Below are 25,812 nucleotides of genomic sequence, written 5' to 3' on the forward strand. Positions count from 1 at the left end.
ATTATTGTTCCAGCATTCTTCATGAAACCTATAAGGCTGAGTACATAATGAAAGGCGTGTGACTCTTAAACTTTTCATTCCAATTTGTTCTCCCTAGAGGAAGCCAAAGTATCAGGATTTTCATTAACCTTCCAGAAAGTACTTCATCTGTGTTCTTTGGCATTTGCATGGAATAGTAGTGTTTTTAATAATAATCACACTACTATGTGGTGTTTTGACTTCATTTTATAAGAAATCTTTAAGCTCAATTTACATTAGTATACAGACAACTTGACAGACATTTGTTACTTGACTATATAGCACTCCAGGATCCAGATACATTAAAATATGTAACCAATCATATTCAATGATGTTTAAGTAATTTCCAAATTTATCAACATTACACTGATATCAATGACGTTTCTGCTTCTTGCTATGACAAAATACCCCAACAAAGGCAACTTAGGAAAGAAAGGGTTTGTTCTGGTTCATGATCCCACATGATAGATACATTTAGCGTGGTGAAGAAGGCATAGGAGAGAAGCTGAGGCTGGTGATCCATGGCATCCACAGTCAGGAAGTCACAAGTGGTGGACGTTAATGCCCAGCTTGCTTCCACTGTGTAACTGTGTCCGAAGTCCACAGAAATAGTGCTGTCAGCACTTGGGGTGGGTTTCCTACCATAGTAACCTGAGGTGACCCCCACAAGCTAACCTAGAACAGACGGTGCTCACAGGAGGCAGGAGAGCTTGTTCCTGAATGATTCTGTATCTAGTCCAGTTGACCAACAGTAACTGTCGGAACACGCAATGACTAATCACATTGCTTCCATAGGAATGGTTCCAAAAAATTGTTCCCTAAAAACAAACATTGTCTGTGCAAACATATATATAGGATCTATCTAATGTGGGCAAGGCATAGATGTTCTCTCTCATAAGCACTTTTTATGTTTAAATTTGCTGAAGGAAAATGAAAACATAAAGCTTCAAAATAAGACAAAGTATATATTCACAATGTCTCATTTTATCAAACGAAGAGTGAATCCTATTTAAATATTGAAAATATTTTTTTTACAGCCTCTACAGCTATTAAAGCAGGAGCACAAATTACTGTAGCAAATCCTTTTATAATATTGTCTAAAATAGAACCACTGTTTCTTTTCATATCATCGATGTTATGCTTCAAACGCTGTATTTCTCCATTCATTTCCTCAGATTTCTTCCTAAATCCTTCTTCAAGCAAAGCTTTTTGATCCTAAAACAGTGACCATGAGAGAGCAGTAAATATTTTAAAATCCTAGCATTGTAAGAGTTATAGTTTCAAACCTTTAAGAAGGGGTCCTTAGTGACCTCTAAAAGATATTCCTTACCATGAAGAAGACCCTGTGAGTTAGGCCTACACATTGTGGGCAAGGATAGCTGAAACTTCACCGATGTTGACCCATAGTGTCTGTTTTGGCTGTAGTGCTAGCAGGGGGTGCAGATATTCCCACACTCATGCCCACTGAAATGCCACTGGCCCAATTGTGCAGACCTCAGACCACTGAGAGAGTGGGGCAATCATATCATACAGATGGTGGCAATGTTGTTTTAGACATCTGTTACCATTTTGCTTGCAGATGGGCAATGACAGAATCACTCCAATTGTTGTAATTTAAGAAAATCAGGCTGTGAGAAAAAGATGTCATGCAACAGGGTTCAAGCAAAGGGTTGTGTTTTTCTTTTTTTAATTAGGGAAAGAGATCATAAAAGGTGAAAGGGAAGAGGGGAGACCAGCCTCCAGAGACAGGAGCAGCAGGAGAGAGAAGGAGAGAGGGGGAGAGAGGAAAGAGGGGAGAGAGAGATAGAAATGGAGGAGAAAAAGAGGGGAACAGAGAAAGGGAGAGAGAGAAAGAGAGAAGAATGGGAGGTAGGCAGGGATCTTTTAAAAGGGAACATAGTGAATATGCAGCTCTTAGTGGCTGCAGCTGAGGGCGTATCCTGTCAAAACCCCAAATCGAGGCCAGTACAAATGCCTGAATACTAACAGCAACGCCATGTGCTTTCTCTAACAGGCTGTGTACTCTGGAGACAGCTACAGACCCTGCAGAAGCTGCAAATTCCATGTGCTTTTCATTTCTTTCAGTTTTATGTCAGCATAAACCATCTTCAGATTGGGAGGGAGTGGCGTGAGTATTCAGGTGCCTGATAAATGGACCTTGAGAACACAGACCCATTGCTGGCCTTTATGAAACTTCCTGGTTGGGGAGTTTGTTTAGTGAGTCCCCGGGAGATAATTTTTAAATATCGAGACAGTAAATCAAATGACTACAGTCACTAAAACTCCAAAGGAGCAACTGAAATCCTAGGGGCCACCTCCATAGCAACATTACATTTTGGTGGTACTTCCTCTCATGACCTGGCTACAAACTTTCTCCTGCTCCCCAGGGTCTGAGGACTACCAGGGGGATGAGGATTCCCACCTGCAGCTGCTTCTCCAGCATCTTTTCCTGGTCTTTGATGAGCTGCTCTCTCTCCTGCACCAGCTTCGTTCTCAGTTGCTCTAGGTTTTCCTTGTGACTTCTCTCTTGAGCCTCCATCAGTTGCTGCTGCTCCTTCTGCTTCTGTCTTAGCAGCTCCTGCTCCTTCTCAGCCGCCTCCTTCTGGGCCCGCTCCTCTGTCCCAGGAAGATTCGGGGAGGGAAGAAGTGATGGGGGATTCAGGGTGGAAGAGGGGAAGAAGGTGATGGGTCAAGTAAAATGTCTGCATTCCAGAACCCAGAGAGCAATTCAGATCTGAAAGGAAACCAGACTCCCCACTGGTCCACACTGAGGAGAGAGTTTCTGGAGGTGATGGGGAGACATTGCCATTTGGCTAAAACACAGGTAGACTTCCTGTTGCTCTCAGGGTGAGCATCCACAGAAGGATAGAGGGCTGCTAGCTAATCTGGGGATGAGTTTCCTGTGGCTTCTATCAGGAAGCCATTGCCGGAATCTGACCCCTCCTGAAAGCCAAGAGACATCCTCCTGTACCTGCAATGGCCTTCTCCCCAGCGGTGAGAGCTGTATCTGCCTGCAGGATGGAACTCTCGATGGTGGCCTGTGACTGCAGAAAGTTCTGGAAGACTTCCCTTGCCTGCAGGACCAAGGAGCAAAGAACCCTGATGAATCCTGGGAGAGTACCTATGTGAGTCTACCCAGTCTTCACTGTGCCTCACTGTTAAAATGCTATGGTGAAGCCTGCAGACTGCCCATGCTCTTCAGTGGGACCACATGCTTCCTGGTCCATGGCTCCTCCATTCATCCTCGCTAGTGACACCTGCCTCCAACTCTCCCAGATCCATCCTGTCCATGTCTTGTGCAGCTGAGCTCACTGCAACCTATGATGCTCTCAAATATCGTATCCCGATGTAAAGTGCTGCATAACTGTGTGGGATTCACTTCTCTCTGCTCTTGCTGGATGTATTCATGGATGAGTCACTTCACCTGTCACTTCCCCTGCCTGGGCCTTGTGGAAAAGATGTGTAAACTGTCCACAATAGTTAATGCATCACCCAGAGCATTTAAGATAACTAAAGAAAGGTCTAAGGAAAGAACTCACAATGGTGTCATTGGCAACAATGCAGTAATACGTTAGGTGTGTTCTTACCTTTATTAGAACCCCATAGGTAGACCAACCTGATAGACTCACAAAGTGATTAATCAGAATATTTACATGAATATTTCTAAGAATTCATAGTAACTAGCAGCCGTTTTTAGCCAAGCACAGTTCTGGTCATGAGACTTGGGGGTAAAGCACTTGCCTTGCTTTGCAAAGTTCTGATATCTGTTGAAAACACTGACATGAAGCTAAAGATGCCCTGCTACGCTCATGTGTGCTTATTCCTCTTAGGCAGTGCTGTGCTCATGTTTTATGGCACCACCTTTCCCCTGCTTTTAGCACCCATGTGCCTTGTGCCTTTTCCCATGCTCCCTACTCCTCACCCCTGTCCTGTGCTCTCTACTCCTCACCCCTGTCCTGTGCTCTCTACTCCTCACCCCTGTCCTGTGCTCTCTACTCCTCACCCCTGTCCTGTGCTCCCTGCTCCTCACCTTCACCCCTTTTCCATGCTTCCTACACAACTTCACACTTTTCCTTTGCCCCCTACTCCTCACCCCTTTCCTATGCTCCTTACTCTTCACCCATGTTCATGCTCTCTACTCCTCACCCCTGTCCCATGCTCCCTGCTCCTCACCTTCACCCCTTTCCTGGGCACCTGCCAGTAGCCGTGTTCAATCTTCTCCCTCATTTCCATGTAGAGCCTGTGTCCTCCAGGAACAGAAAATGTTGAAATATTTTCCATAAAAGCCTTCGAAAGCCGATTCAGTTCTTCCTGGCAGAATTTATCTGATGCTTCTTCATTCTTCAGCATGAAAATGCTTTTCTTCTCATCTATCAATTCCTACAAGGGAAATGCGTGGAGAGATCTGACACTTTGAAGGAATAGAAGACATAAAATTCCAAGAAACTGTACAAGAGCCAACCTATTTCCCATGAGAAAGCATTCTAGTGTAATACGACCTCAAAGGAATGTGAAATGCTAAAACCTGAACTAGGATTCCAAAAAATCTATGCAGGACCACAGTAAATGTCCTTCAAGTTCCTAAGCCTCCTAACCTTCTGTAAAAAGATGGATCTGCATCTTACATCTCTGGTTCCTTGTGGGTGTCACATCCTGTAATTCTACCTTCAATGACACTGTGATATAACAATGAGTAATAGATGATAAACAGTGGCCTGCAGTGAGACTCTAGTGAGAAACTGTTTCACAGAAACAGAAGAATACAGCAAGTTCAGGGATGAGCTATAGGTGTTCTGGGCAGAAGAACAATCCACAAACATCAACTGGGTGAAGGATTTAGGACACTATATACTCATTATTCCAGCCATTACAGATTTCTGAATAAAAAAAAAAATCAGGTGAAGTTTAGGAGGGGACATTCAGTCTTTCACAACTGTATTAACTATGAACACAGAGAATGCTTATCACCAAATGAGACGAGCACCCGTGGTGGATGAAGGCTCAGCTGTACTACAGTCTTGAAGGGGTAGAATCATGACAGTTAATGACACAGACATTACCAGCAGCTTCTTCTGGAATTGCTGGTTTTCATCCTTGAAGGAGTGCTCCATGAAGACAGCAATGGCTTCCTTCTCACAGGCTGTGTGCTCACCCAGCAGCTCCTCGAGAGTGTCTGTGGGGAGCCTCAGTCGCTGGGCCATCTGCTCACTGTAATGGTCAGCTGCCTTCTGCACGGCTGCTGAGTTCTCTCGCTGGGCCAGAGTTGTCACAGCATCATCCAGACAAGGCACTGCTCCACTGTTGATGGCATCCACGTAGGTTGTCACCAGAGTCCCCAGTCCTTTATGAACCAGGAGTTTTAGAGGATAGATAAGAAGTTGTTAGTCAATGGGATCCAAGATGTTAAGACTACATTTCTAAATCTCTCATAGCTACATTTGCACACTCATAAACACATAGCCACATACACAGACACACCTCCTTCAGCAAGCCATCAGTCTCTTTCATACCGTCCCTGTGTGTTTGTAGTTTTCTAATTCATAGTGCTACAAGTCAATATCCATCTCCACCACCTAATAAATTCCACTGTATGAAAAATATAATTTTGCATTTAAAACTTTCAAGGAAAATGGATTGTATGAACTAACAAGGAAAAACATATCACATTTTGCACAGGTTTAAACACTAGTATTTATAGTCGAACTATTTCAATTTCCGAGTTACATTTCACTTTGTCATGCAACTATAGAAGATATACCCTATGAAAATAGAATATAGCCAGGCATTGGTGTCGCATGCCTTTAATCCCAGCACTTGGGAGGCAGAGGCAGAGGCAGACCAATCTCTGTGAGTTCGAGGCCAGCCTGGTCTCCAGAGTGAGTGCCAGGATAGGCTCCAAAGCTACACAGAGAAACCCTGTCTCGAAAAACCAAAAAAAAAAAAAAAAAGAAAAAGAAAAAAAAGAAAGAAAGAAAAGAAAAAGAAAATAGAATATATCATCTTTAGTTGTTTAAAACTGATTTTATAGGTAATTAAGTCCCTTTTCACCAGTGACTTTATTATTAATTGAAAATTTTATATAGGTATGTTACAGACATAGATACTAGTGATGAAGTCTTTCAAGAAGGACTTGTAATCTACAATTACAAATAAGACATAGGTTTTTTCAGAGTAGAGATACAAGTGTAAGAGATACAAGTGTATTATCATTGTCTAAATAATTTTAAAAATATACACATACTAATAAATTCAACATGAACTACTCTATACAGAGTTGTGTTCAAAACAAAATGAAACACTCACGATTCCCAGTGACCTTAATTCCTTCTCTGACAGTCTTGATTTTTGCATCATTGAAGATGTAAGAAACAAAAGCACTTGTTTGTTCCTGGAACTTAGGATCCAGTTGGTCTTCTGAGACAGTCTCAATTTTTTGTAAGAGTTCTTTGTCATTTGTTGGCCGGTCAAACACAAAGCACTTCCGTTTAGGAAAGAAATGTCTGATGCACTCCCTGGGCAAATTGGATGCTTGGATTCTAGGATTGTTGCCTGGTGTTAGGGAAACACAGAGCAAGGGGGAACAGTCTTAGAGCAGAGAGCAAATGATGAAGGCTCTTGTTTATGTAGAATGTTCTGCACTCACAGGTCTCTTTTTACTCTTATCCAGTCCTGTTCAATATATCTGCTTATCTCTGTACATGTAATTTAAATTTAACTTTATACTTAGCTAACTCTATATGCAATTTAAATTTAACTGTGCTAAGTCTCATTTCTGAATTGCTATGTATCTTTAAATGATGGTAAACATTTAAAGTCATAAAGGTCTAATTTAACTTTATATTTAAAATATAAGCTAACTCTATATAACTTAAATTTAACTGATGTATCTTTAAATGATGATGAACATTTAAAATTATAAAGGTCTATTTCAAATTAACAAAATATTTATACCACTCAGTCCATCCTGTAAGCTATTTACAGAGGTAAAGCTTTTTATTACAAAAGGGGACTTTCCTCTACTTTGATAAACAGACAGCCCTCAAACGCTGAGAGATCTAGAGAACATGGCATTTAAAAATGTTCTATTAAAAAGCTTTTATAACAGAGAGACAGGCCAGCTGTTGGCCCCACCCCATTTCCTCCAAGAAGACTGGTGGGCACTGAAGAAACTTCATCTTGAGTCAGTGGCAATGCTAGTCACTGAGCAACCCTGCCCTTCACCTCAACTGCTGCAAAGGACTCTTTGAACCATGGACAAGAGGACAATGGAATCGACTTTCCCCACGTTGCTTGGGTCAATGGTAGGTAAACCTTCCTACAGACCCTAATCCACAGGTCACATGCTATCAGCAAGAAGGCAGGTGTCCTGCAGCCCACAAACATGGAGGACCTTGGGGATGACTGTCCATGCAGCCTGCTGGCAAGTCTCTGTTATTCTTCAGTCATTAACTAAGGTAAAATCCTTCTCAAGAACTCTGATGCTTTTGATGACTGGTAGTCTTGCCAGTTCAAAGCAAAACAGATTTCAGGATCATGTATTTTAGGGTTTATCTATGTAAAGATAGGAAAGTGTAAGGTGTATGAAGGTCTGGGAATGTAAGTTACAAAGGTCTGAGGATGGAAAGGTCTAAGATAGTATTATAAGATGTATGAATTAAAGTTATGAAGGTCTGAGGATAAAAAGGCTTAAGTGATAACAAATAAAGTAAGTTGAGACATTAAAAAGAATAAAATATGTTCTAGATTTCTCTCATTCTCATGATACTGTTCATAGTCAGTAAAGTTCTACAATGCCACTGTGCGTTCATAACTACAAGGTCAAGATGCTTTTCATTGTCCTAAATATATCTGTCAATTTTAAAATGTTAATGCTTTTAGCCAAGTTGATTCTAACATAAATATGCTGCTAATGTGTCTAATATTTATGTTTTCACAAACTCAAAGGATTCTTGTAAGTTCCAGGGAGCTGAATTGGACCCATCCAAATAGGTCAGATTCACTCCAGATATTATTCAACCTTTCCCTGGTTCTGGATTCCCTTCCCTCATCTTGGGACCCCTGGGGAACCCCCGTCTCATCTTACAACTGTCCCCTCAAGCATCAGGACCTAAGAAATTTTTTTTTCTAAACTTCACCTTGTCCTCTGCTCTGCCAATATCTTGCCAGGTCTAAGAGGCACCAAAGTTCCATACAGCCTGGACTGTGATGGAGCAACCAGTTATCCCAGGAAGCCCAGGACGTGGCAGCACCCCAGATCTCTCAGGTCCCCCAAAGATGGTCAATGCCCCCCCCCAGGTAATAAGAAGTCTATGTCCTTATTCCCTAACCTGCCACGTCTAACACCCGTCTTTTTAAATAATAAGTAAAGGTGGGAATGAAAGGTTCAGGCATTATGCTGGCCTGCTCCTGTTACCTGGCAGAATCCACTCAGGCAGTACTCTAGTCAGCCCATGGTTCCATGGGAACTAAATCTGCATACAGGTGTAAAGGGCCCCTTGAAAAGATAGATCCCTGCCCACATATATATATATATATATATATATATATATATATATATATATATATATAAACTTTTACAAAAGGATAACAGTCACCAAAGGAAAACTACTCTGAGACCAACAGAATTCATTTTTTGTAAATGACAAATACACACTCCTAGAAAATAAAAGTGTTCTTCACAGCTGGGGAGGGAAGGCAGGGCGATGATCACATGTAGGATAGGTAAGTCTATAGATCTGATGTGTGACAGTAAGACAGTACTTCAGTGCCGGTGCCCAAATGTAATATTTCAGAAATATGCCTCTGCTCAGCCACAAAATTCTAGGAGCTCAGAACTCCTATTGTCTTTTAGATGCCTGCTGATTACCTCAGGGTGCCTGGTCTTGGTGGGGAATGGCTCCAAGTTTGTATAACAAAAGACCTATAGGCCTGGGCAAGCCTATACCCACCCTAAAGTCTAGTGAGATGTGCTGACGTGGTGTGTCTGAAACCTTGAGTATGTGCAGCTTAAGAGTGTTTACGATTAAAGGAAATATTTGATATCAGCTCCATATAAATGATAATAGATGTCTTCTGCCAGTACCCCCGCTTTTGGAGAGTTATTTAAGATGATACTGGAATAAACTGTGGTCTACAGTGTGGGAGCACTCCAGATATCTTTGTTTTGTCCTTAACGTTCTCTCACCGCACTTCAAGAAAGTACTGTATTGAAAATTTTGTTTCTTTCTCTTACGTAGTTGTGTGTGCTGTATATATGCATGTTGTCCTGTGTCTGAAAGGACCAGCTCCCCGTTTCGGCAGCCATGACAGTCTAACGTTTGCTTGCCTGACCTTGCCTTGATCACTAGGAGGTAAGATGCCTGCCTCATGGCAAGGAACCAATCAGAAGTTAGCTGGTGGTGCTATGCTTTATGGCTCTGGGTGTGCTTTACGGACAAGCACACAGCAATGACGCACAGAGCACAGCAACCACCCTGGGAAGGCCTATGGGCCATAACAACCCAACAACACAGGGCAAACCCTCCAAGCCTGGAGGCACACCAATCCTGAGCCTGTGCATACCCGGAGACACTCCCTTTACGCTGCCCTATAAGATCTCTATGCCATGGCTTCTCGCTGTCTTTCCCAGCCATCGGCCATGGTAGATGGATGAAGGGCCCGAGCTAACATGGGGTTAGCTCGTTAAACAACTGCAATAAAACCTCTTGCTGTTTGCATCAAGCTTTTGACTCAGCCTGGTGATTGGGGTCGTCACGGTCCTGGGCAGAGATCCTGGGGGCCTGAGACTCCGGGGGGTCTTTCATCTTTGGGTATATGTGTATGAGATGTGGGTCATGTGTCTGCATGTGGAAGCAGGGTTTCTCATGTGAAGCTGGAATGCTTTCCCACCTACTATGTTTTAAATGTTTTGAGAAAGCAAAGACAGAAAAATGAAGGCAGTGAGCAAATCAGAAATGGCAATCCACACAAGGCTTCATCAGCTCCAACAGGGCTAATAATGTCTATGCAAATAGTTTACACATCATTACTATAACTGATACTGACACTGTAGCATGAATAAAAGCAAACTATCGTGATAAATGGTGATGGATACTGAGATGGCATAGACTGAAAAGAACATGTCAGTTTAGAACATAACAACTTAGAACATAGTCATTTTGCAGACAACATTACCAATCCAGCATTAAAAACCAATGTTCCTCCATGAGAAGAACAATGGATAACTCTGGGAAATATACCTTGAGATGAACTATCTATGATTAATTTATGAATGAGAATTATGTATCCAACTGTTTCTTAAAGGAAGGCAGACACAAAAATAGGCAAAACAGAGGCCTGGACTTGGAGAAGTTTAGATGCTGTATACTCTAGATGCTAATACAAACATTAAAGACCTTGGCTAGAAATAATTTTACTGTGTTCTAGGCTCTACTTTTCTCAAAAGAAACTAAACCCCAGTTCCCAGACATTATCAGCCAATGACCTATCGGCATCTCTGCCGACCTCCTTCCCACTGCAATACACAAGGACCCCACAGAGGATGGGAGCAGCTCAGCAGATCCCAGCCCCTCCCAGCCCCCACCCCAGCCCTCCCTGTACCTGGGATCAGCTTCAGTGCATTCTCCAGGTACTGATCCTCTGTGATGCTGTCTCCACATAACTTCAGCTCCAGCGTGAAATCCCGAACAGTCCAGATGAAGTCTGGAAAGAAACTCACAAACTCTGTGGAATTCTTTATTCCACCAGGACTTTCGGAAGACTTTGCCCTGATCAGATCAGTGAGTTCTGTGACATAACTGGCATTCAGTTAAGGAAAAGTGAATTCATGCACAGGTCCTCGTGATTCCCTTAGGAAAAATAAATCACAATAAACAGTCAATTCTGCCCTGGGTCTACTCTGACCACCAAAGCCACACAGTGACAGCTCAGGTCAGAGCCTCCATATGCATTGCAGAGCAGTCAGTGGAACATGGCGGCTCAGGTTCTGGAAGGATACTGCAGGTGCTCCAGGGCCTGGTGGTTGATGGTGTTCATGCTGTTGTAGACGAAGGTGCTGCTCAGAAGCACGGCCAGGGCAAAGATCCATGAGTCATTCTTAGGGTCACCCTGGAAGACACAAGAGGGCAGAGGGCAGAGGGCAGAGGGCAGAGGAGAGCACTCCTCAGGAGTCCATAAGGGCTGGTCCTGTGGCCAGTTACTCCAGGAACTCTGGAGGCCAAGGCAGAGGGAGCAGGAGTGATTTTTCTGGACAGAGAAAGAATCCAAAGTCGGCCTGAGAAACTTAGTGGAACCCACATTGCTGTGCACAGAACACAGCTCGAAGTGGAGCAAGGACCTCAGTGTAAGATAAGACAACCTGAATCATTTAGAAGAGAGGGTGGGGAACGGGCTTGAACTCATTTGCTTGGAAACAGACTTTCTGAACAGGACCCAGATCGCATAGTCTTTAAGAGAAAATAAAACACAAGATTTCTTGAACAGGAAAAAGTCTGTAACTATTATACATCGGATGCATAGTTAGTGTTCAGAATATATAGAGCTAAAACCAAAACCAAACTGAACATGAAGAAAACAAATAGCCCAATTTAAAATTTGTGCGTAGAACTAAACAGAGCTCTCAAACAGTGAAACACCAATATCTAAGAAAGACATAATAAAAGGTTCAACATTCGGGGCTGGAGAGATGGCTCAGAGGTTAAGAGCACCGACTGCTCTTCCAGAGGTTCTGAGTTCAATTCCCAGCAACCACATAGTGGCTCAAAACCATCCGTTATGAGGTCTGGTGCCCTCTTCTGATGTGCAGATATACATGGAAGCAGAATGTTGTACACATAATAAATAAAATGTTAAATAAAAAAAGGTTCAACATTCTTAGCCAACAGGGAAGTGCAAATTAAAACTGCTTTGCCATTTCAGCCTATGGATCAGAAAGGCCAGGAGCAATAAAACAAATAATTGCACATGTTTTTATGTACTGATTCACATGTGAACGCACAGATACTGTGACAACACAGAAGACCTCACAGAGATTGTGACAGAGCCCACAAACACCTGCACAATCTCAAACTAGACAAAGTCCCAGCTGAGAAGACAAGTAGACACAAAGTCCTGATGGAACTTTAGTTTTAAAAATATGACTGTTGCTTCACAGATGATTTAAAAGTACTTACAAATATTGCCAATGATATTCTTTTTTTAATTTTTTTTATTTTCCAACTTTTTAAATTTGAATTACAAACAGGATTGTTTTACATGACAATCCCAGTTTCCTTCTCCAACCCGTCCTCCCCTACCCTGCTGCCCAACTAAAACCTTATCTGTCACATATCTTTTCTGCTCCCCATGGATGGTGAGGTCTTCCATAGGGTGTCAACAGAGTCTTTCGTATCCTTTGGGATAGGACCTAGGCCCACCCCTGTTTGTCTTGGCTCAGGGAGTGTTCCTCTTTATGGAATGGGCTCCCAAAGTCCACACCTATGCTAGGGATAAATACTGGGCTTCTGCAGGAGGTCCCATAGATTTCTGAGGTTTCCTCACAGAAACCCATGTTCCTGGAATATTCTTTATAATGAAAAATCCTAAAATTCACATCAAATCACAAAATACCCTCTTTAATCAAATTACTCTTGAGGAAGAACAACAAATCAGCATACATCCTGATTTAAAACAAGTTACTAAGCTATAGTCATCAGAACAGTATGGTTTATTCAAAAACCTTTTCCAAATTGCTGTTAGCAGACACCACAGCAGAGGAGGTGACAATGGACGTGTCTGTGGAATATCATGCTGAATCCCATTAATCTACACAATAGTCAAAGTGTTGAGGACTGTGAGTGCTCCTCAGTGACTTGATGGGTGAAGACAATGTGGATTAGGAACACAGCATTTAAAAAGGAAAGAAAGCCTTCCATTGGAAACAATATGCATAAATCTTAGAGCGGTGGGCTTAATGACATGAGCCAATTACAAAAACGCAATGTTTCTGATGCCTCTCTGAAGGAAAATGGAAAACCTATGAATCTAGACACTGCTCTCAGATATCTAAAACCAAGGGGAAAAAATAAAAGGATGAATCAGCAGGCAAGATGAAGCAGGGTGGAGAGGCTCTTATTGCACCAGCCAAACAGTTTGTTTTAATCTCTGGAACCCAGAAGAAGTTGGAAAGAGGTGTGGCACATGCCTGCACACACAGTCACTCAATGAACCACACTACATCTCACATACAACAGTAGTTGGTTTTGGTTTTTTTTTTAATCACTCAGTTCACCTAGTTCATCTAAGTAGTTATTGTGGGACAAACATGTGCCTTCACTACCTACAGAGTCAGCTCTCTCAAGAACTTCTAGAATGCCCTATGGACAGCTGATAAGTTTCATCACACACACACACACAAAAAAAAAAAATGTGAACCCAAGGGGTCGGACAGATGGCTCAGTGGTAAGAATACTTGCCACTCTTCCAGAGAACTGAAGTTTTGTTCCTAGCATCCACTTTCTGTAACTACAGCTCTGTGGAATCCCAAGCCTCTGAACACCAAAGATGCCTGTACTCACATGCTTATACCACAGGCAGACACAATACTACACAAAATAAAAATATGTCTCTAAAAATGTAAACCTAGCTACTTAACTCCATCCCCAAAATGTATCCTAATTTTCCCAGGTGACAAGACAGAAGTCATTCTTCATCCACTGAGATGGGATGATGTCGTCCACCTTTTCATAGAAGCATCCTTCCACCTAAAGCTCCTAGACGACGTCATCCACTTTCCCATCAAATCATCCTTCCATCTAACTGCTCCTAGAGAAGTAGCACTGTGCTGCCTGGGTCACCTTTCAAAATGGAAAAACTAGTTCCTCCAGCTATGGGAGAACTGATGGGCAACAGCTCTCATATGCCAGCACTTTGAATGACACAGGCCTCCAGGGCAGACTTCCAGTGGTGGGTAGGCATGAGAGACAGAGACTCAACACCCCTGACCCAACACAGGCTCGCTCAAAAGTCCCAGCCCAGCTCTCTGTCTACAGTTCAGAGGTCAGAGGCTGCCCCATGACAGCTCTTCCTCTCTCCCTCCTGCTTCTTTCTGGGTACTGGACTATATCAGAGTACACACGGGTTGGATTTTCCATAAAACTAGGAGGCTCTCAGAGGAAAATCCTGTGTTTTGTTCACTAATATCTAACTACTCTGCCTGGAATCCAGGAATTTAACTGCTAAATAAACTTTTCTTGGATTGAATGAAATCATTCACCCAAATGGCAAGAAATTAAAGCATATTTTCCCTAATATAATACATTCGCAGGCATAGCTCTATGAGTTTGAGAGCAGCCTGATCTACAGACCAAGTTCTAGGGCATCCAGGACTACACAGAGAAACCCTGTCTCCAAAAAAAAAAAAAAAAAAAAAAAAAAAAAAAAGCCCAAAAACCAAAAACAAACAAACAAAAAAACTTACCTTATCTAAGAGTAAAATCTAAATAGTGATCTATTTATCTCAACTGTATAGTTCAGTCTGTAGAACTTTTTATAAACAGATCAATCAGTTGGATCACAAAGGTTCATAAGGGTCAGCCTTAGCCTCATCCTACCTTTTCCACGTCCCCCAGTCCCTCGGTGTCCAGGAGGACCAGGGTGTGCTTTGGGTTGGTGGGATGTGGAACACACCACATCCAAATGCCCTTGGTTTCAGACTGCACAGTGGATCCCAGAGGGAAGCCTGAGAAGAGGTGAGGAGTCACGGTTGGTGTGTGCGTTTCCTGCACATGATAGCCTGTGTGCTAAAACATCAGTGCCCAGAGGCCTTGTGTTCTAAAAACTGAGGGCCCAGCAACCTCCTTTGTTAAAATGTCAGTGCCTAAAATCTTCCTCTGCTAAAACATCTGTGCCCGGAGGCCACCTGGGCTAAAAAGTCAATGCTTGGCAGCCAGCACCATTTTGAGGGATATCAAAGATTTGAATTGAATAGTTGAAGCCCAGCTGGAGGATAGAGTCACCAGAGGAGAGATATTGGAAGTAGAGCTGGGTCCCCAGTCCCTTCCTCAGCCTCTGTCACCTGTCTTCCATGTAGCTGCCATGTGACCTCAGTGTGGTGCCAGGATCAATGACTCCGAGTGTCCAGATAAGACCCACCCTTAAATCGCCCCCCCCCCCGTCCTTTGGACACAGCTTCGAAAAAGCACCCAATAGGACAATGCACAGGAAAGGAGATGGGGACAGTAGAACTGTCGGTGTGTAAAACTCAACACTCAAAATGGTGCTTCATCTTTCCAAAACTTCCTAGTTCATGGTCATCTATTTCAAGTTATAGGAGACATTTAACAAGAGAATGAAGCCACACAAGGGCTCCAAATGGAAACAAAGAAGAATCCACCAATCAAAAAACTTGGAGCTCTCTGGTGGCTGCAGTGACAGTGTTTTGAGCCAGTCACAATTGGACACACCTGTAATCCCTGTAGGCAGGAGACAGAGGCAAGAGAATTGTCATTAGTTTAAGAGCAGGTGGAACTAATTAGCTACAACCAGGCCAACCAACATGACTGACTCAAAACAAAACAAAACAAAAGGCACTTTTTTTTTTTTTACAAATTATGCGAATTGGTATGGGTCCCAAATCAGAGACAAACAAAAAGAGGAAAAAATAAAATAAGGAAATAAGATTAAGATAATGTAACAAAGACAGTCAAACCTTTGCCCAGTACCCAACATGCCACTCACCTTTATTCTGTCCTGCCAGACGGTTCATCAGGTACGACTTCCCTGTGCGGTACAATCCCACAATGGCCACGACTACCACTGGCTGTGAAATTTTGTCCAGAATCTCTATGGCTTTCTGGTTCACTGACAGTTGCTCCTTGTGGTTTTCCACCAGACAAATAGGGGCCATCATTTGTGGTCTGGTCATAGCAACTTGCCAAGCTAGAAGAAACTGCAAGAAGAATACAAAGCCATTTTCTGGCTCAGTGTTACTCAAGCCCTAGGTGGTTTAGAACTGATGACATTTGTACATTTCTTATTGGCAGTGAATAGATACAGAGGACATTCTCCTCTTCATCATTCTTCCAAAGTTCTAAGGAAGCTTTGATAAGACAGGGGTTGCATCATCTATAAGGTTTTATTTCAATGTAATAAAACCCAAACAATGGTTACCTTCATTAAGGTCTGACAATATGCTAACACTTGGTTGGAATGAACGTCTTTAGGTATGTGACCACCCAAAATCTGCAAGTACCTGCTTGTTAGGGATTAGTACACACTGCCAAGGAGATCAGTGAGTTTCCAAAACATTAACGACCCAGCAAAATGGCAGACCAGTGGGTTCTAAGCACTTGTTCCCTCTGTGAACAGATTTTAAAGTGTCTGAAATTGTATAGGAGCTTTGTAAGACACCCAGGAATTACACAGACACTGAGATGTCCACGTGAATAAATAGTATGAACTCCATATGTATTTACGACTTTTCACTGCCTAACCCCACCCCCTATCTGTCACAAGAACCAAAGCAGTAATTATTACAACAGGCTAACCTGGTCTCTGTTTTACCTAACTTGGATTTCAAGTAGGGATTATTTCTTGAATATGATACTAAAATCTCAACATAAGTAAATAAATAGATAAAATCAACTTTGTAAAGTTAAGAACTTTTGTACACTAAATGATTTATAAAAAGAGTATAAAAAGGAAACCCAAGAATGGCTGAAGAGTACTGTAAGTTATATACGAGATGAAAGATTAAACAAATTTAAGAAGATTATTTTAAACAAAGAACCTCTACAATTCATCATAGATAACTCAGTTTTAACATGGGAAAAACACTGGATTAGACATTTCTCCAAAGAAGGAGTAGGCATGGCCATAAGTACATGAGATAACATTCAATATTGCTAATCACTCCATAAAAGAAAATGCTAAAATTTTAAAGAATTTATTTGAAAAAGATGCAATGTTCAAACTGGGAAGTACCAACCTGAAAGATAAGGTGTCTACGTTCCCACGACAAAATGTCAGTCAGCTTTAACAAGAAAACCTGGAAACCAAATGAAGAAACTTTAGTAACAGGTGTTCTGTCTTGTGGGGCTGGGGACCTGGTATAAAAGTCTACACTCACATGATTTCATTGTGTGATTTGGCTTCTTATAATTTACTGACATTGAGCGTTGCTTCCCACCAACATACACATTTACTTGAAATCACATGCCTGGTTCCCCTTGTGTTTGCAGTTTAAGCAAGAATGAGGTTATTTTAAGATCTACTTGGGAGCCAGGCGTTGGTGGCACACGCCTTTAATCCCAGCACTACAAAGGCAGAGGCAGGCAGATCTCTGTGAGTTCCAGGCCAGCCTGGTCTCCAGAGTGAGTGCCAGGATAGGCTCCAAAGCTACACAGAGAAACCCTGTGTGGAAAAACCAAAAGAGAAAAAGAAAAAAAAAAAAAAAAAAAAACAGAAAAAAAAACTATTTGGTTTTCTTCCTCAATAATTTTTGAATTCCAGTCTGCATGATAATGAAGCTTTAGGAAACACTGAGGAAGTGTCACCCAAAACCAAAAGATGTCACCTCACACCCCGCAGGATAGCTACCACACAAAACAAAAACAAATAAATGTGAACCAGGATTAAAAACTTAGATGTTTGTGCACTGCAGCTAAGTGTGGAGAATCATACCACCTCATGGAGCATAGTCTTGGTGTCCTATAAAATGAATACTAACATTTGATCCAAGAACTCTGCTTTGATTACATACAACACACAGGTGAGTGTTTGGACAGACCTTTGAAAAGCAATGATCATGGCAGCCATATTCACAACACCCAAAATATGGAAATAGCCCAATCTCCTATTAACAGACCATCTACAGATGTGTAGATTAACACAGTGTGATAGCCCACACGATAAAATATTATTCAGCCAGAGAAAAGAATGAAATTCTACTGCACACTGCAACACAGATGAGCACAGGGACATTATGCCAAAGAAAGACAAAGTAAAGAATTCTGAGAATTTAGGTAACAGGTGAAGTCACAGGTTTTCTGCATCTTGTACCCATATATAAGAGTAAGATCAATAGCATGATAAAATGTATTTAGCCCTAATGGTTTTTATATCTCACATACACCCTGGATATTGACAAAGAGGGTTCTGCCTATCTACTTATGCTTAACAAAAGTTAGTTAGCTAGAAACTAAATTTATTTCTAAATGGATATTTCCAAGCTCTTGTGCTGAAATTTTCTCATATGATTTCTATTCAGAAAAGATGCTCTTCTGACTGCAGTTGCCTGTGAGCCTCGCCAGGGATGGTGAGGCTGTGGTCCCAGCTGAGGCAGGAGGGCTCCCTCCCAGGTCTGTTCCCAGAGCACTTGTCAATGCCCTGAGTTGAAGCTGACAGAGCAGGGAGCCTGCAGTGTCGGGCTGCTGCTTTACAATGTCCCTCATCAAAGGAAAGAAACTAAGCTTCAAACACCAAAGTCAGCCACAGACCCCTGCAGACCAGACAACATATAACCTGCCTCTCCTGACCTTCCCTCCGCGCCCACTTTAAACTGGAAATCCAGTCCAGGTTCCAGACCAAGATGCTTCTGAAAGGAAGAAAAAGTAAATATACCTGGTTCCCAAAGGATGAGTGCAAGTACAGTTCTCAGCTGCCTCAGGCTGCCTCTGCTTTCCTTCCTGTAGCCTCCTATGCTCCTGTTTTTATAAGCAGACCCAACACACACACACACACACACACACACACACACACACACACACACACTGCAAAAAAATCACATGCTTCAGTAAAAAATGAAACTGAAAGAAAAGTCATCCAAAGCCTTGTTTACTTAGCCAAGAATTGGGAGTTACTCTGCAGGCTGAGGGACAGCAGTCCTCCCACTGAGGAGAGCTTTGGCCTTCTCTTTACCTTGGCACAGTAAAAACTAAGGGAAATTATACAATCAGGGACTGTTGCAAGCATGCTTCTGTCCTTGGAAATTCCCTGTGCTTCCTTAGTAAACACAAAACAGAAACTGTTCTTCAAAAAATCATTTTTACAAGAAGCAATTAGAAAATAATAAGTAGGCTCAGGGTGGTGATAGCTCAGTGGGGAAGATAGGCAGGCTCAGTGTCAGGGAGGATAGGAAGACATTGAAGTCTCAGGATTCTCTAGCCACACTGAGGAGAGGCAGCAGTCTGAGACTTAGTGAAGAGCCCCTGGATCTGCCCTTACAGCCTGAGCTAGTGGACGAGTGCTTTGCTCTCTGTACTTCAGCTCGAAGCTTGTACCCCAATATCTGTCTCTAGGTGTTTTATTTATTGTGTTACAAGGAGGCACTGGAAGATGGGCAGAGCTACCATGTTCATGGATCCACCGAATTAGAATCATGAAAATGGTTCTACATGACTGAAAGGTAGATATAGACCAAGTGCAATTCCCACCAAAATTCCAATGACATTCTCCACAGAAAGGGGAAAGATGACATGTAATCTACATGGAAGCACATAATAGTCACACCAGATTTCAAATTACTTGTAGAGTCATCCCAACAAAACAGTATGGTATTGGCATGAAAGTACTCACATTCACCAAGGGAATCCAATAGAATAGAAATAAACACACATAGCTATGAACACTTGATTTTTTTAATACAGGTACCAAAAAACATACACTGGGGAAAAAATGTGTCTTACTCAAATGGTACTGGGGAAACTTGATGTCCACATACATAGGAGAATGTAATCAGATCCCGACCACTCACTCCACACAAAAGTCACCCCAAATGAATCAAGAACATTAGTGTAAGATCTGACACATTGAAATTGCTTAAGGGAGACATGGGCAAACACCTCCCTATACAGCAATGGGCAAGATGTTTGTGAGAGCTCCAGCAGCACTTGAGCACACGCGCACACACACACACACACACACACACACACACACACACACACACACACACACAATTAGTAAGACTGACGAATGGGATCACATAAAATTAAAACACAGAAAATGCAATAATTGTCAGAGTGAAGAGAAAACCTACCTACCGAATGGCAAAAAAAAAAAAAACAAAACATCTATCACATATACAACTACTATGAATTAATATCCAGAATACATAAAGGCCTTAAAATAGTAAGCATCTGAAATAATCAAGAAATGGTCAAATTACCTGAATGTGACAGTACTCAAAACAAAAACTACAAATAGGCAATAAACATGAAAAACACCAACATTGTTAGTCATTGAGGAAATGTAAATCAAAGCATCTAGACTCTGTTGAGGGTAGCTTTTGTCTGTCTAGTCTAGGTCCTATGGGACCAGTTTTCTGTCCACCTACCAGGTCCCCACTGATGCTTAATGAAATATCCATTCTGAGACTTAATATCTGTTACAGTTGTTTAGTCAATGACTTGGGCTTCTTACTGGCTAGCTCTCTCTTAATTATTAACCCATTTCTGTTAATCTGTGTACCTTCACATGGCCTTGGCTTACCACTGATGTCCTGCAATCTTGAATCCCTGATGGCTACATGACATCTGCTTTCTGTCTTCCTTCTCCCTTCCTCTTTGTTCAGAATTCCAGCCTAGCTAAATTCTGTCTGTCCATTGGTCAAAACAGCTTTATTCATCAACCAATAAGAGAAACATACAGTCAGAGCATACAGAAGGACAGTCCCCCATCAAGATTCCAGGCAGATATATATATATATATATATATATATATATATATATATATATATATATCAAGTAGTACTGACCAACAGGCAGGAAAAAAGAGAGAGAAATACTTGTAGACTGACAGCAAATTAATAGTTACCATGGGAATCATAATGGAAGTCCCTGGAAAATTAAAAGCAGGAATGTCACATGACAGGGTTAGAATTAGGGTTGGGGTTAGAGGAGATGAAAAGACTAATTCTGAATGTGGATGGCACCATTTCATGAATTGAGGCCCTGGACATGTTAGACCCTGGAGCAGGAGATGGGAGGACTGGCTGGGTAGAATGGTGGAAGGGCCTTTTATCTTTCAATGGATATATAAACTGTTTCTACAAACGGGCTTCTGTGGCAAGGTGTCTCTGTGGGGTCATAATTTAGAAACCGTAGGAACTCCCATCCTGATTCCTGTAATTAATTATGTTAATTTACTATCGATATACAAGTATTTCCCCTTTTTGGGTGTTCCTTAACCAGCAATAGTTGTTGTTTGTTTGCATCATCAGGAATTTATTTCAACACAATCGTGTCATCAACATTCTTACTGCTGTCATCTTCTATGTTGATGCAACATTCTGAAAATCTCTCTTACACCCTCAGAGGCTGGAACTTTGGCTGGACCTCACAGCCACAGTCAGCAATAAACCTTGAAGTCACGGAAGACTGCCATCCTTTTGGGGGCTTAGCCTGTTTAATCTGCCTGTATTCACCAGGGTTATTATCTACTGGGATGAAATGCCATGACCAAAGCAACTTGGGGAAGGAAGAGTTTGTTTGGCTTACACTTCCATATCACTGTTCATCACTGGAGGAAGTCAGGACAGGAACTCAAGCAGGTCAGGAACCTACAGACAGAAGCTAATGCAGAGACCATGGAGGGTGCTACTTACTGGCTTGGTCCCCATGGCTTGCTCTGCCTGCTTTTTTAAAGAACCCAGGCCCACCAGCCCAGGGATGGATCTACCTACCATGGGCTGGGCCCTCCCCCATCAATCACTAATTAAATGCCCTACAGGCTTGTCTATAGCCCAATCTTATGGAAACAATTTCTCATTTGAGGCTCCCTCCTCTGATTACTCTAGCTAGTGTCAGGTTGACATGAAACAACCCAATATACTGTCTTTAAGAGAACAATGCACCAACCAACCAAAATATCCTTGGACTTTCCATGTAATCACCTTGTACAACCAAAGCTAATGTTTGACTGCAATCTTGCCTCACTCTTCTATGCCCGTAGTCCAGAGTGATGCATATGAAGCATTTGCTGAAAGCAACAAATACAAGTGGAAAGGAGCTTCTACGGCAAAGGTTGAAACAACCGTTCATGGATGTGGTTGGTTAACAATGATGCTTGCTATCTGGGTCATTCGAACAGTGACTTAATCCCTTGTAAAACTGTTCAAGTTCTCTGCAAAGTGTTCCGTCCCATCCCCATGTTTTCTGTGCTGTTCAATAAAGACAGAGTGAAGCCTTTGTAAAGGATAGATGCACAGAACCACACGGACACACAGAGCTCATACAACAGACACAGGGACAGACAGGCACACAGGGACAAGCATGGGGACAAACAGATACACAAGACAGCCTTCGGGCGGGCACAACTTCAGACTCACAAAATAGACATCCAGAGGACAGATGGCATAGGCAGGAAATGCCTTGTGACATTTCTAATCCATTCTGTGTGCAGTCAGAGCTACAGACAACAGGTTAATCTTAACCATTTTCCTGCACAAAAATTCTTGTTTCCTGTTTCGGTTAGGATAAAATCCTTATCATACTTGCAAGATCCTGCTCAGCCTGGCTCCTGGGAGCGAGCCCATCTTGTTATCTCACCTCATTTCAGCTTCAACACTTGAGCGTTCAACAGCAAAAACATCAAACTCTCCTTTCTGCATTTCCCGCATAGCTATGCATTTAGTAAAAATTCGTAACTTCTCCATTGAAGGCCCACTAACGGAACCACTTCTAGCTGTTTTTCTACCCAGCCATTAGACCCTGTATTCTTTCACAATGCTCTCAAGGAATTTCACTTATAAATGTGATACTGTATTCTGTTTTATGCCTCTGAGCACTGTAACTGTATCCATGATGTAGCCACGTTATCCTCGGGATTCTCAGCACCTTTCAAGTGCCCTCCACAGAGGCACTTGATCAAAGGAAGTACATATTTATTAAATGACTGAATTCAAATCCCCTTAAAAGTATGCTCTAATAAGCTTAATATGATGATGTGTCTGCATATGATGGGGGTAGCAACAAATTGGTTCATGGCTACTCAGAAAATATGTCAAAGAGGTGACAGAAGTGGTTTCCATGGCTACTTCATTGGACATCTTCCCCTGCAGGGTGTGAAGGGAGGTATCTCAGACTATGCCATTGCTTTCTTTTCAACGCATGGGTTCCATATTAGAAGAAATTAGTTATCCTGCGGTCTTTGATCTTCTGGGCACTTTCTGTCATAAGAGGTCTACACAGAGAAAAGAGTAACCACTGTGTGGCCTGTGGCACAATCCAACAGTCCCCAAAACAAATGTTTTCCCAAATGTTCACAAGGCCTGGTATTTAACTTTGCATGTTAAGTTGCCTAGGTCACATCAGCCAGTGTATTTGGTCAAGTGTTTTTCTTAGTGCTCCTGCGACTACCATCTTGTTCCCCATCAAAGTGTCTAGTTTTGAAAGGGCATGAGTCCCTATCTCTCGGGCACCACAGAGAAAGAAACCACCACCTAAATTACAACGTCAGGAGCCTTTACACACTGCACATCCTTGACTTTTGGTGATTGTGCCTCTAACACCTTCGTAGGGAATTTGGAGAAAAAAAGAAGAGGATTCCCTCACTGAGGTTTCAAAACTCACAACAAAGTTGAGCCCTCTGTTTTGAAACACACATAGGGATTTGTTTTCAAAGGCCGTTATGATGTAAAGCAGCATTAGGGTGTAATTCTAAGAACGATGCCATGGTCACCAAAGGAAAACAACTTTGATTCTAAACAGAACTCATTTTTAAGGCAAAATATAGAACAGAATAAATTAGTGGTCACTAGAACTGTGAAGGAGGAGGCCACTCTGGACCGGTGGCACTAAGTCACTCATATGCAGGATGCAGAGGACTGGAAACGCTAATGTGCCTCGCCAAGTCAGTGTTTGGTAAAATTGTCCACTTTAGCTGTTTATCATAAGACTTACCTGTGTGTGATGACAGGTGTGTTACCTACGTCACTTCCAGTGTCCACCTTAGTACTCACCCGTGTTCTGCAACATCAATTTGTAAATTTCAAGTACACACAACAAAATTCACTTTTAAAGTTTTACACAGTTTTACACAGTGCTATTTTTATCAAAAACCTTAATGGCCATCTGTAGCCTGTGGTGATATTTTGTTTATGATCTAACAAATAAAGCTTGCCTGAAGATGATAATGCAAAGCTAGCCACAGCTATAGAGGCCAGGCAGTGGTGGCACACACCTTTAATCCCAGCACTCGGGAGACTGAGGCAAATGGATCTCTGTGAGTTCAAGGCCACCCCGAGTTACACAAGATTGAATCTATCTAGAAGAGAAACCAGAGCTCACACAAAGGTGATCCCAGCACTTGGAATCGAACGCTTTTAATCCCAGCACTAGAGTGGCATGGATGGGTGGAGAGAGAAATATAAGGTGAGAGGAGACAAAAAAAAAGAGGTAGTCTGAAGATTCGTAGAGATGAATGCAGTCTAGGCAGTCATGTTGAACATTCAGTCTGAGGATTCGTGGAGACAGGATTGCCCTTTCATGCCCTTTCAGTCTGGGGTAGAAATAAGAGCTAGTGGCTAGCTCTTTTGCTTCTCTGATATTCCAGCTTTCTCCCCTAACATCTGACTCCAGGTTTTTTGTTTGTTTGGTTTTTTTGATTTTTCGAGACAGGGTTTCTCTGTGGCTTTGGAGGCTGTCCTGGAACTAGCTCTTGTACACCAGGCTGGTCTCGAACTCACAGAGATCCGCCTGCCTCTGCCTCCCGAGTGCTGGGATTAAAGGCATGCACCACCAATGCCCGGCTCAGGTATTTTATTATTAATACTGATCAGAATTCATGCTACAGCAGCCAGACTGTGAATTTCAGGTGTTCACAAATGCTTCAGAAACCCTGTGAGATGCCTGCTGCAGTGGCTACCAGATCTCTTCTCTGCCTACTGCTGTTTCAATACAGGCTCCTAGACAGCCAGGAGAGGAAAAGGAGAGTGAGGAGAATTGCCTCACACGGCTTCATCAGCTTCACACTCAGGCTAATAATGTCCATGCATATAGTTTATAGACTATTAATATAACTGGTCCTGACACTGTGGCTTAAACAAAAACAGACAGTTGTGATAAATGATGTTGGATACTGAGAAGGTATAGACTGAAAAGAACATGTCAGTTTACTTAGAACTTGGCTGTTTTTCAGACAACATAACCAATCCAGCACTAAAAAACAATGTTCCTCCATGAGAAGAACAATGCATTACTCTGTGAAATACATTTTGAGATAGGCTTTGTGTTATATTTCATGAACTGCAATTATGTGGTCAGTTGTTTGCTATAAAGAGGAAAGCAGAAACAAAAACAGGCAACCTGATGTTTGTCCTTTGGGAAGTCTAGATGCTACAGTACAACTTGTAGATACTAAAGTACAAACTGTAAAGACCTTGGTTAGGAATAATTTTGCTGTGCTCTAGACTCTACTTTTCTCAAAAGAAACTAAACCCCAGTTCCCAGACATTATCAGCCAATGACCTATCGGCATCTCTGCCGACCTCCTTCCCACTGCAATACACAAGGACCCCACAGAGGATGGGAGCAGCTCAGCAGATCCCAGCCCCTCCCAGCCCCCACCCCAGCCCTCCCTGTACCTGGGATCAGCTTCAGTGCATTCTCCAGGTACTGATCCTCTGTGATGCTGTCTCCACATAACTTCAGCTCCAGCGTGAAATCCCGAACAGTCCAGATGAAGTCTGGAAAGAAACTCACAAACTCTGTGGAATTCTTTATTCCACCAGGACTTTCGGAAGACTTTGCCCTGATCAGATCAGTGAGTTCTGTGACATAACTGGCATTCAGTTAAGGAAAAGTGAATTCATGCACAGGTCCT

General features: G+C 42.3%; 1 protein-coding gene across 1 annotated transcript; it reads right to left on the minus strand.

The window, feature by feature from the left end:
* Window positions 1–207: 207 nt before the first annotated feature.
* Window positions 208–18,756, minus strand: LOC100774003 (guanylate-binding protein 6). The gene is made up of 12 exons (XM_027387697.2): window positions 18,616–18,756; window positions 16,982–17,041; window positions 15,733–15,943; window positions 14,607–14,734; window positions 11,015–11,124; window positions 10,618–10,814; window positions 6,322–6,567; window positions 5,079–5,359; window positions 4,192–4,398; window positions 2,990–3,092; window positions 2,441–2,634; window positions 208–1,233 (listed from the first exon to the last, which is right to left on the minus strand). Exons 3-12 carry the CDS (start codon window positions 15,917–15,919, stop codon window positions 1,024–1,026), a joined length of 1,863 nt encoding a protein of 620 aa, XP_027243498.1. The 5' UTR covers window positions 15,920–15,943; window positions 16,982–17,041; window positions 18,616–18,756; the 3' UTR covers window positions 208–1,023.
* Between the last annotated feature and the right edge of the window lie 7,056 nt (window positions 18,757–25,812).

Source organism: Cricetulus griseus (assembly GCF_003668045.3).
Source record: "Cricetulus griseus strain 17A/GY chromosome 1 unlocalized genomic scaffold, alternate assembly CriGri-PICRH-1.0 chr1_1, whole genome shotgun sequence".
Classification (NCBI taxonomy): Eukaryota; Metazoa; Chordata; class Mammalia; order Rodentia; family Cricetidae; genus Cricetulus; species Cricetulus griseus.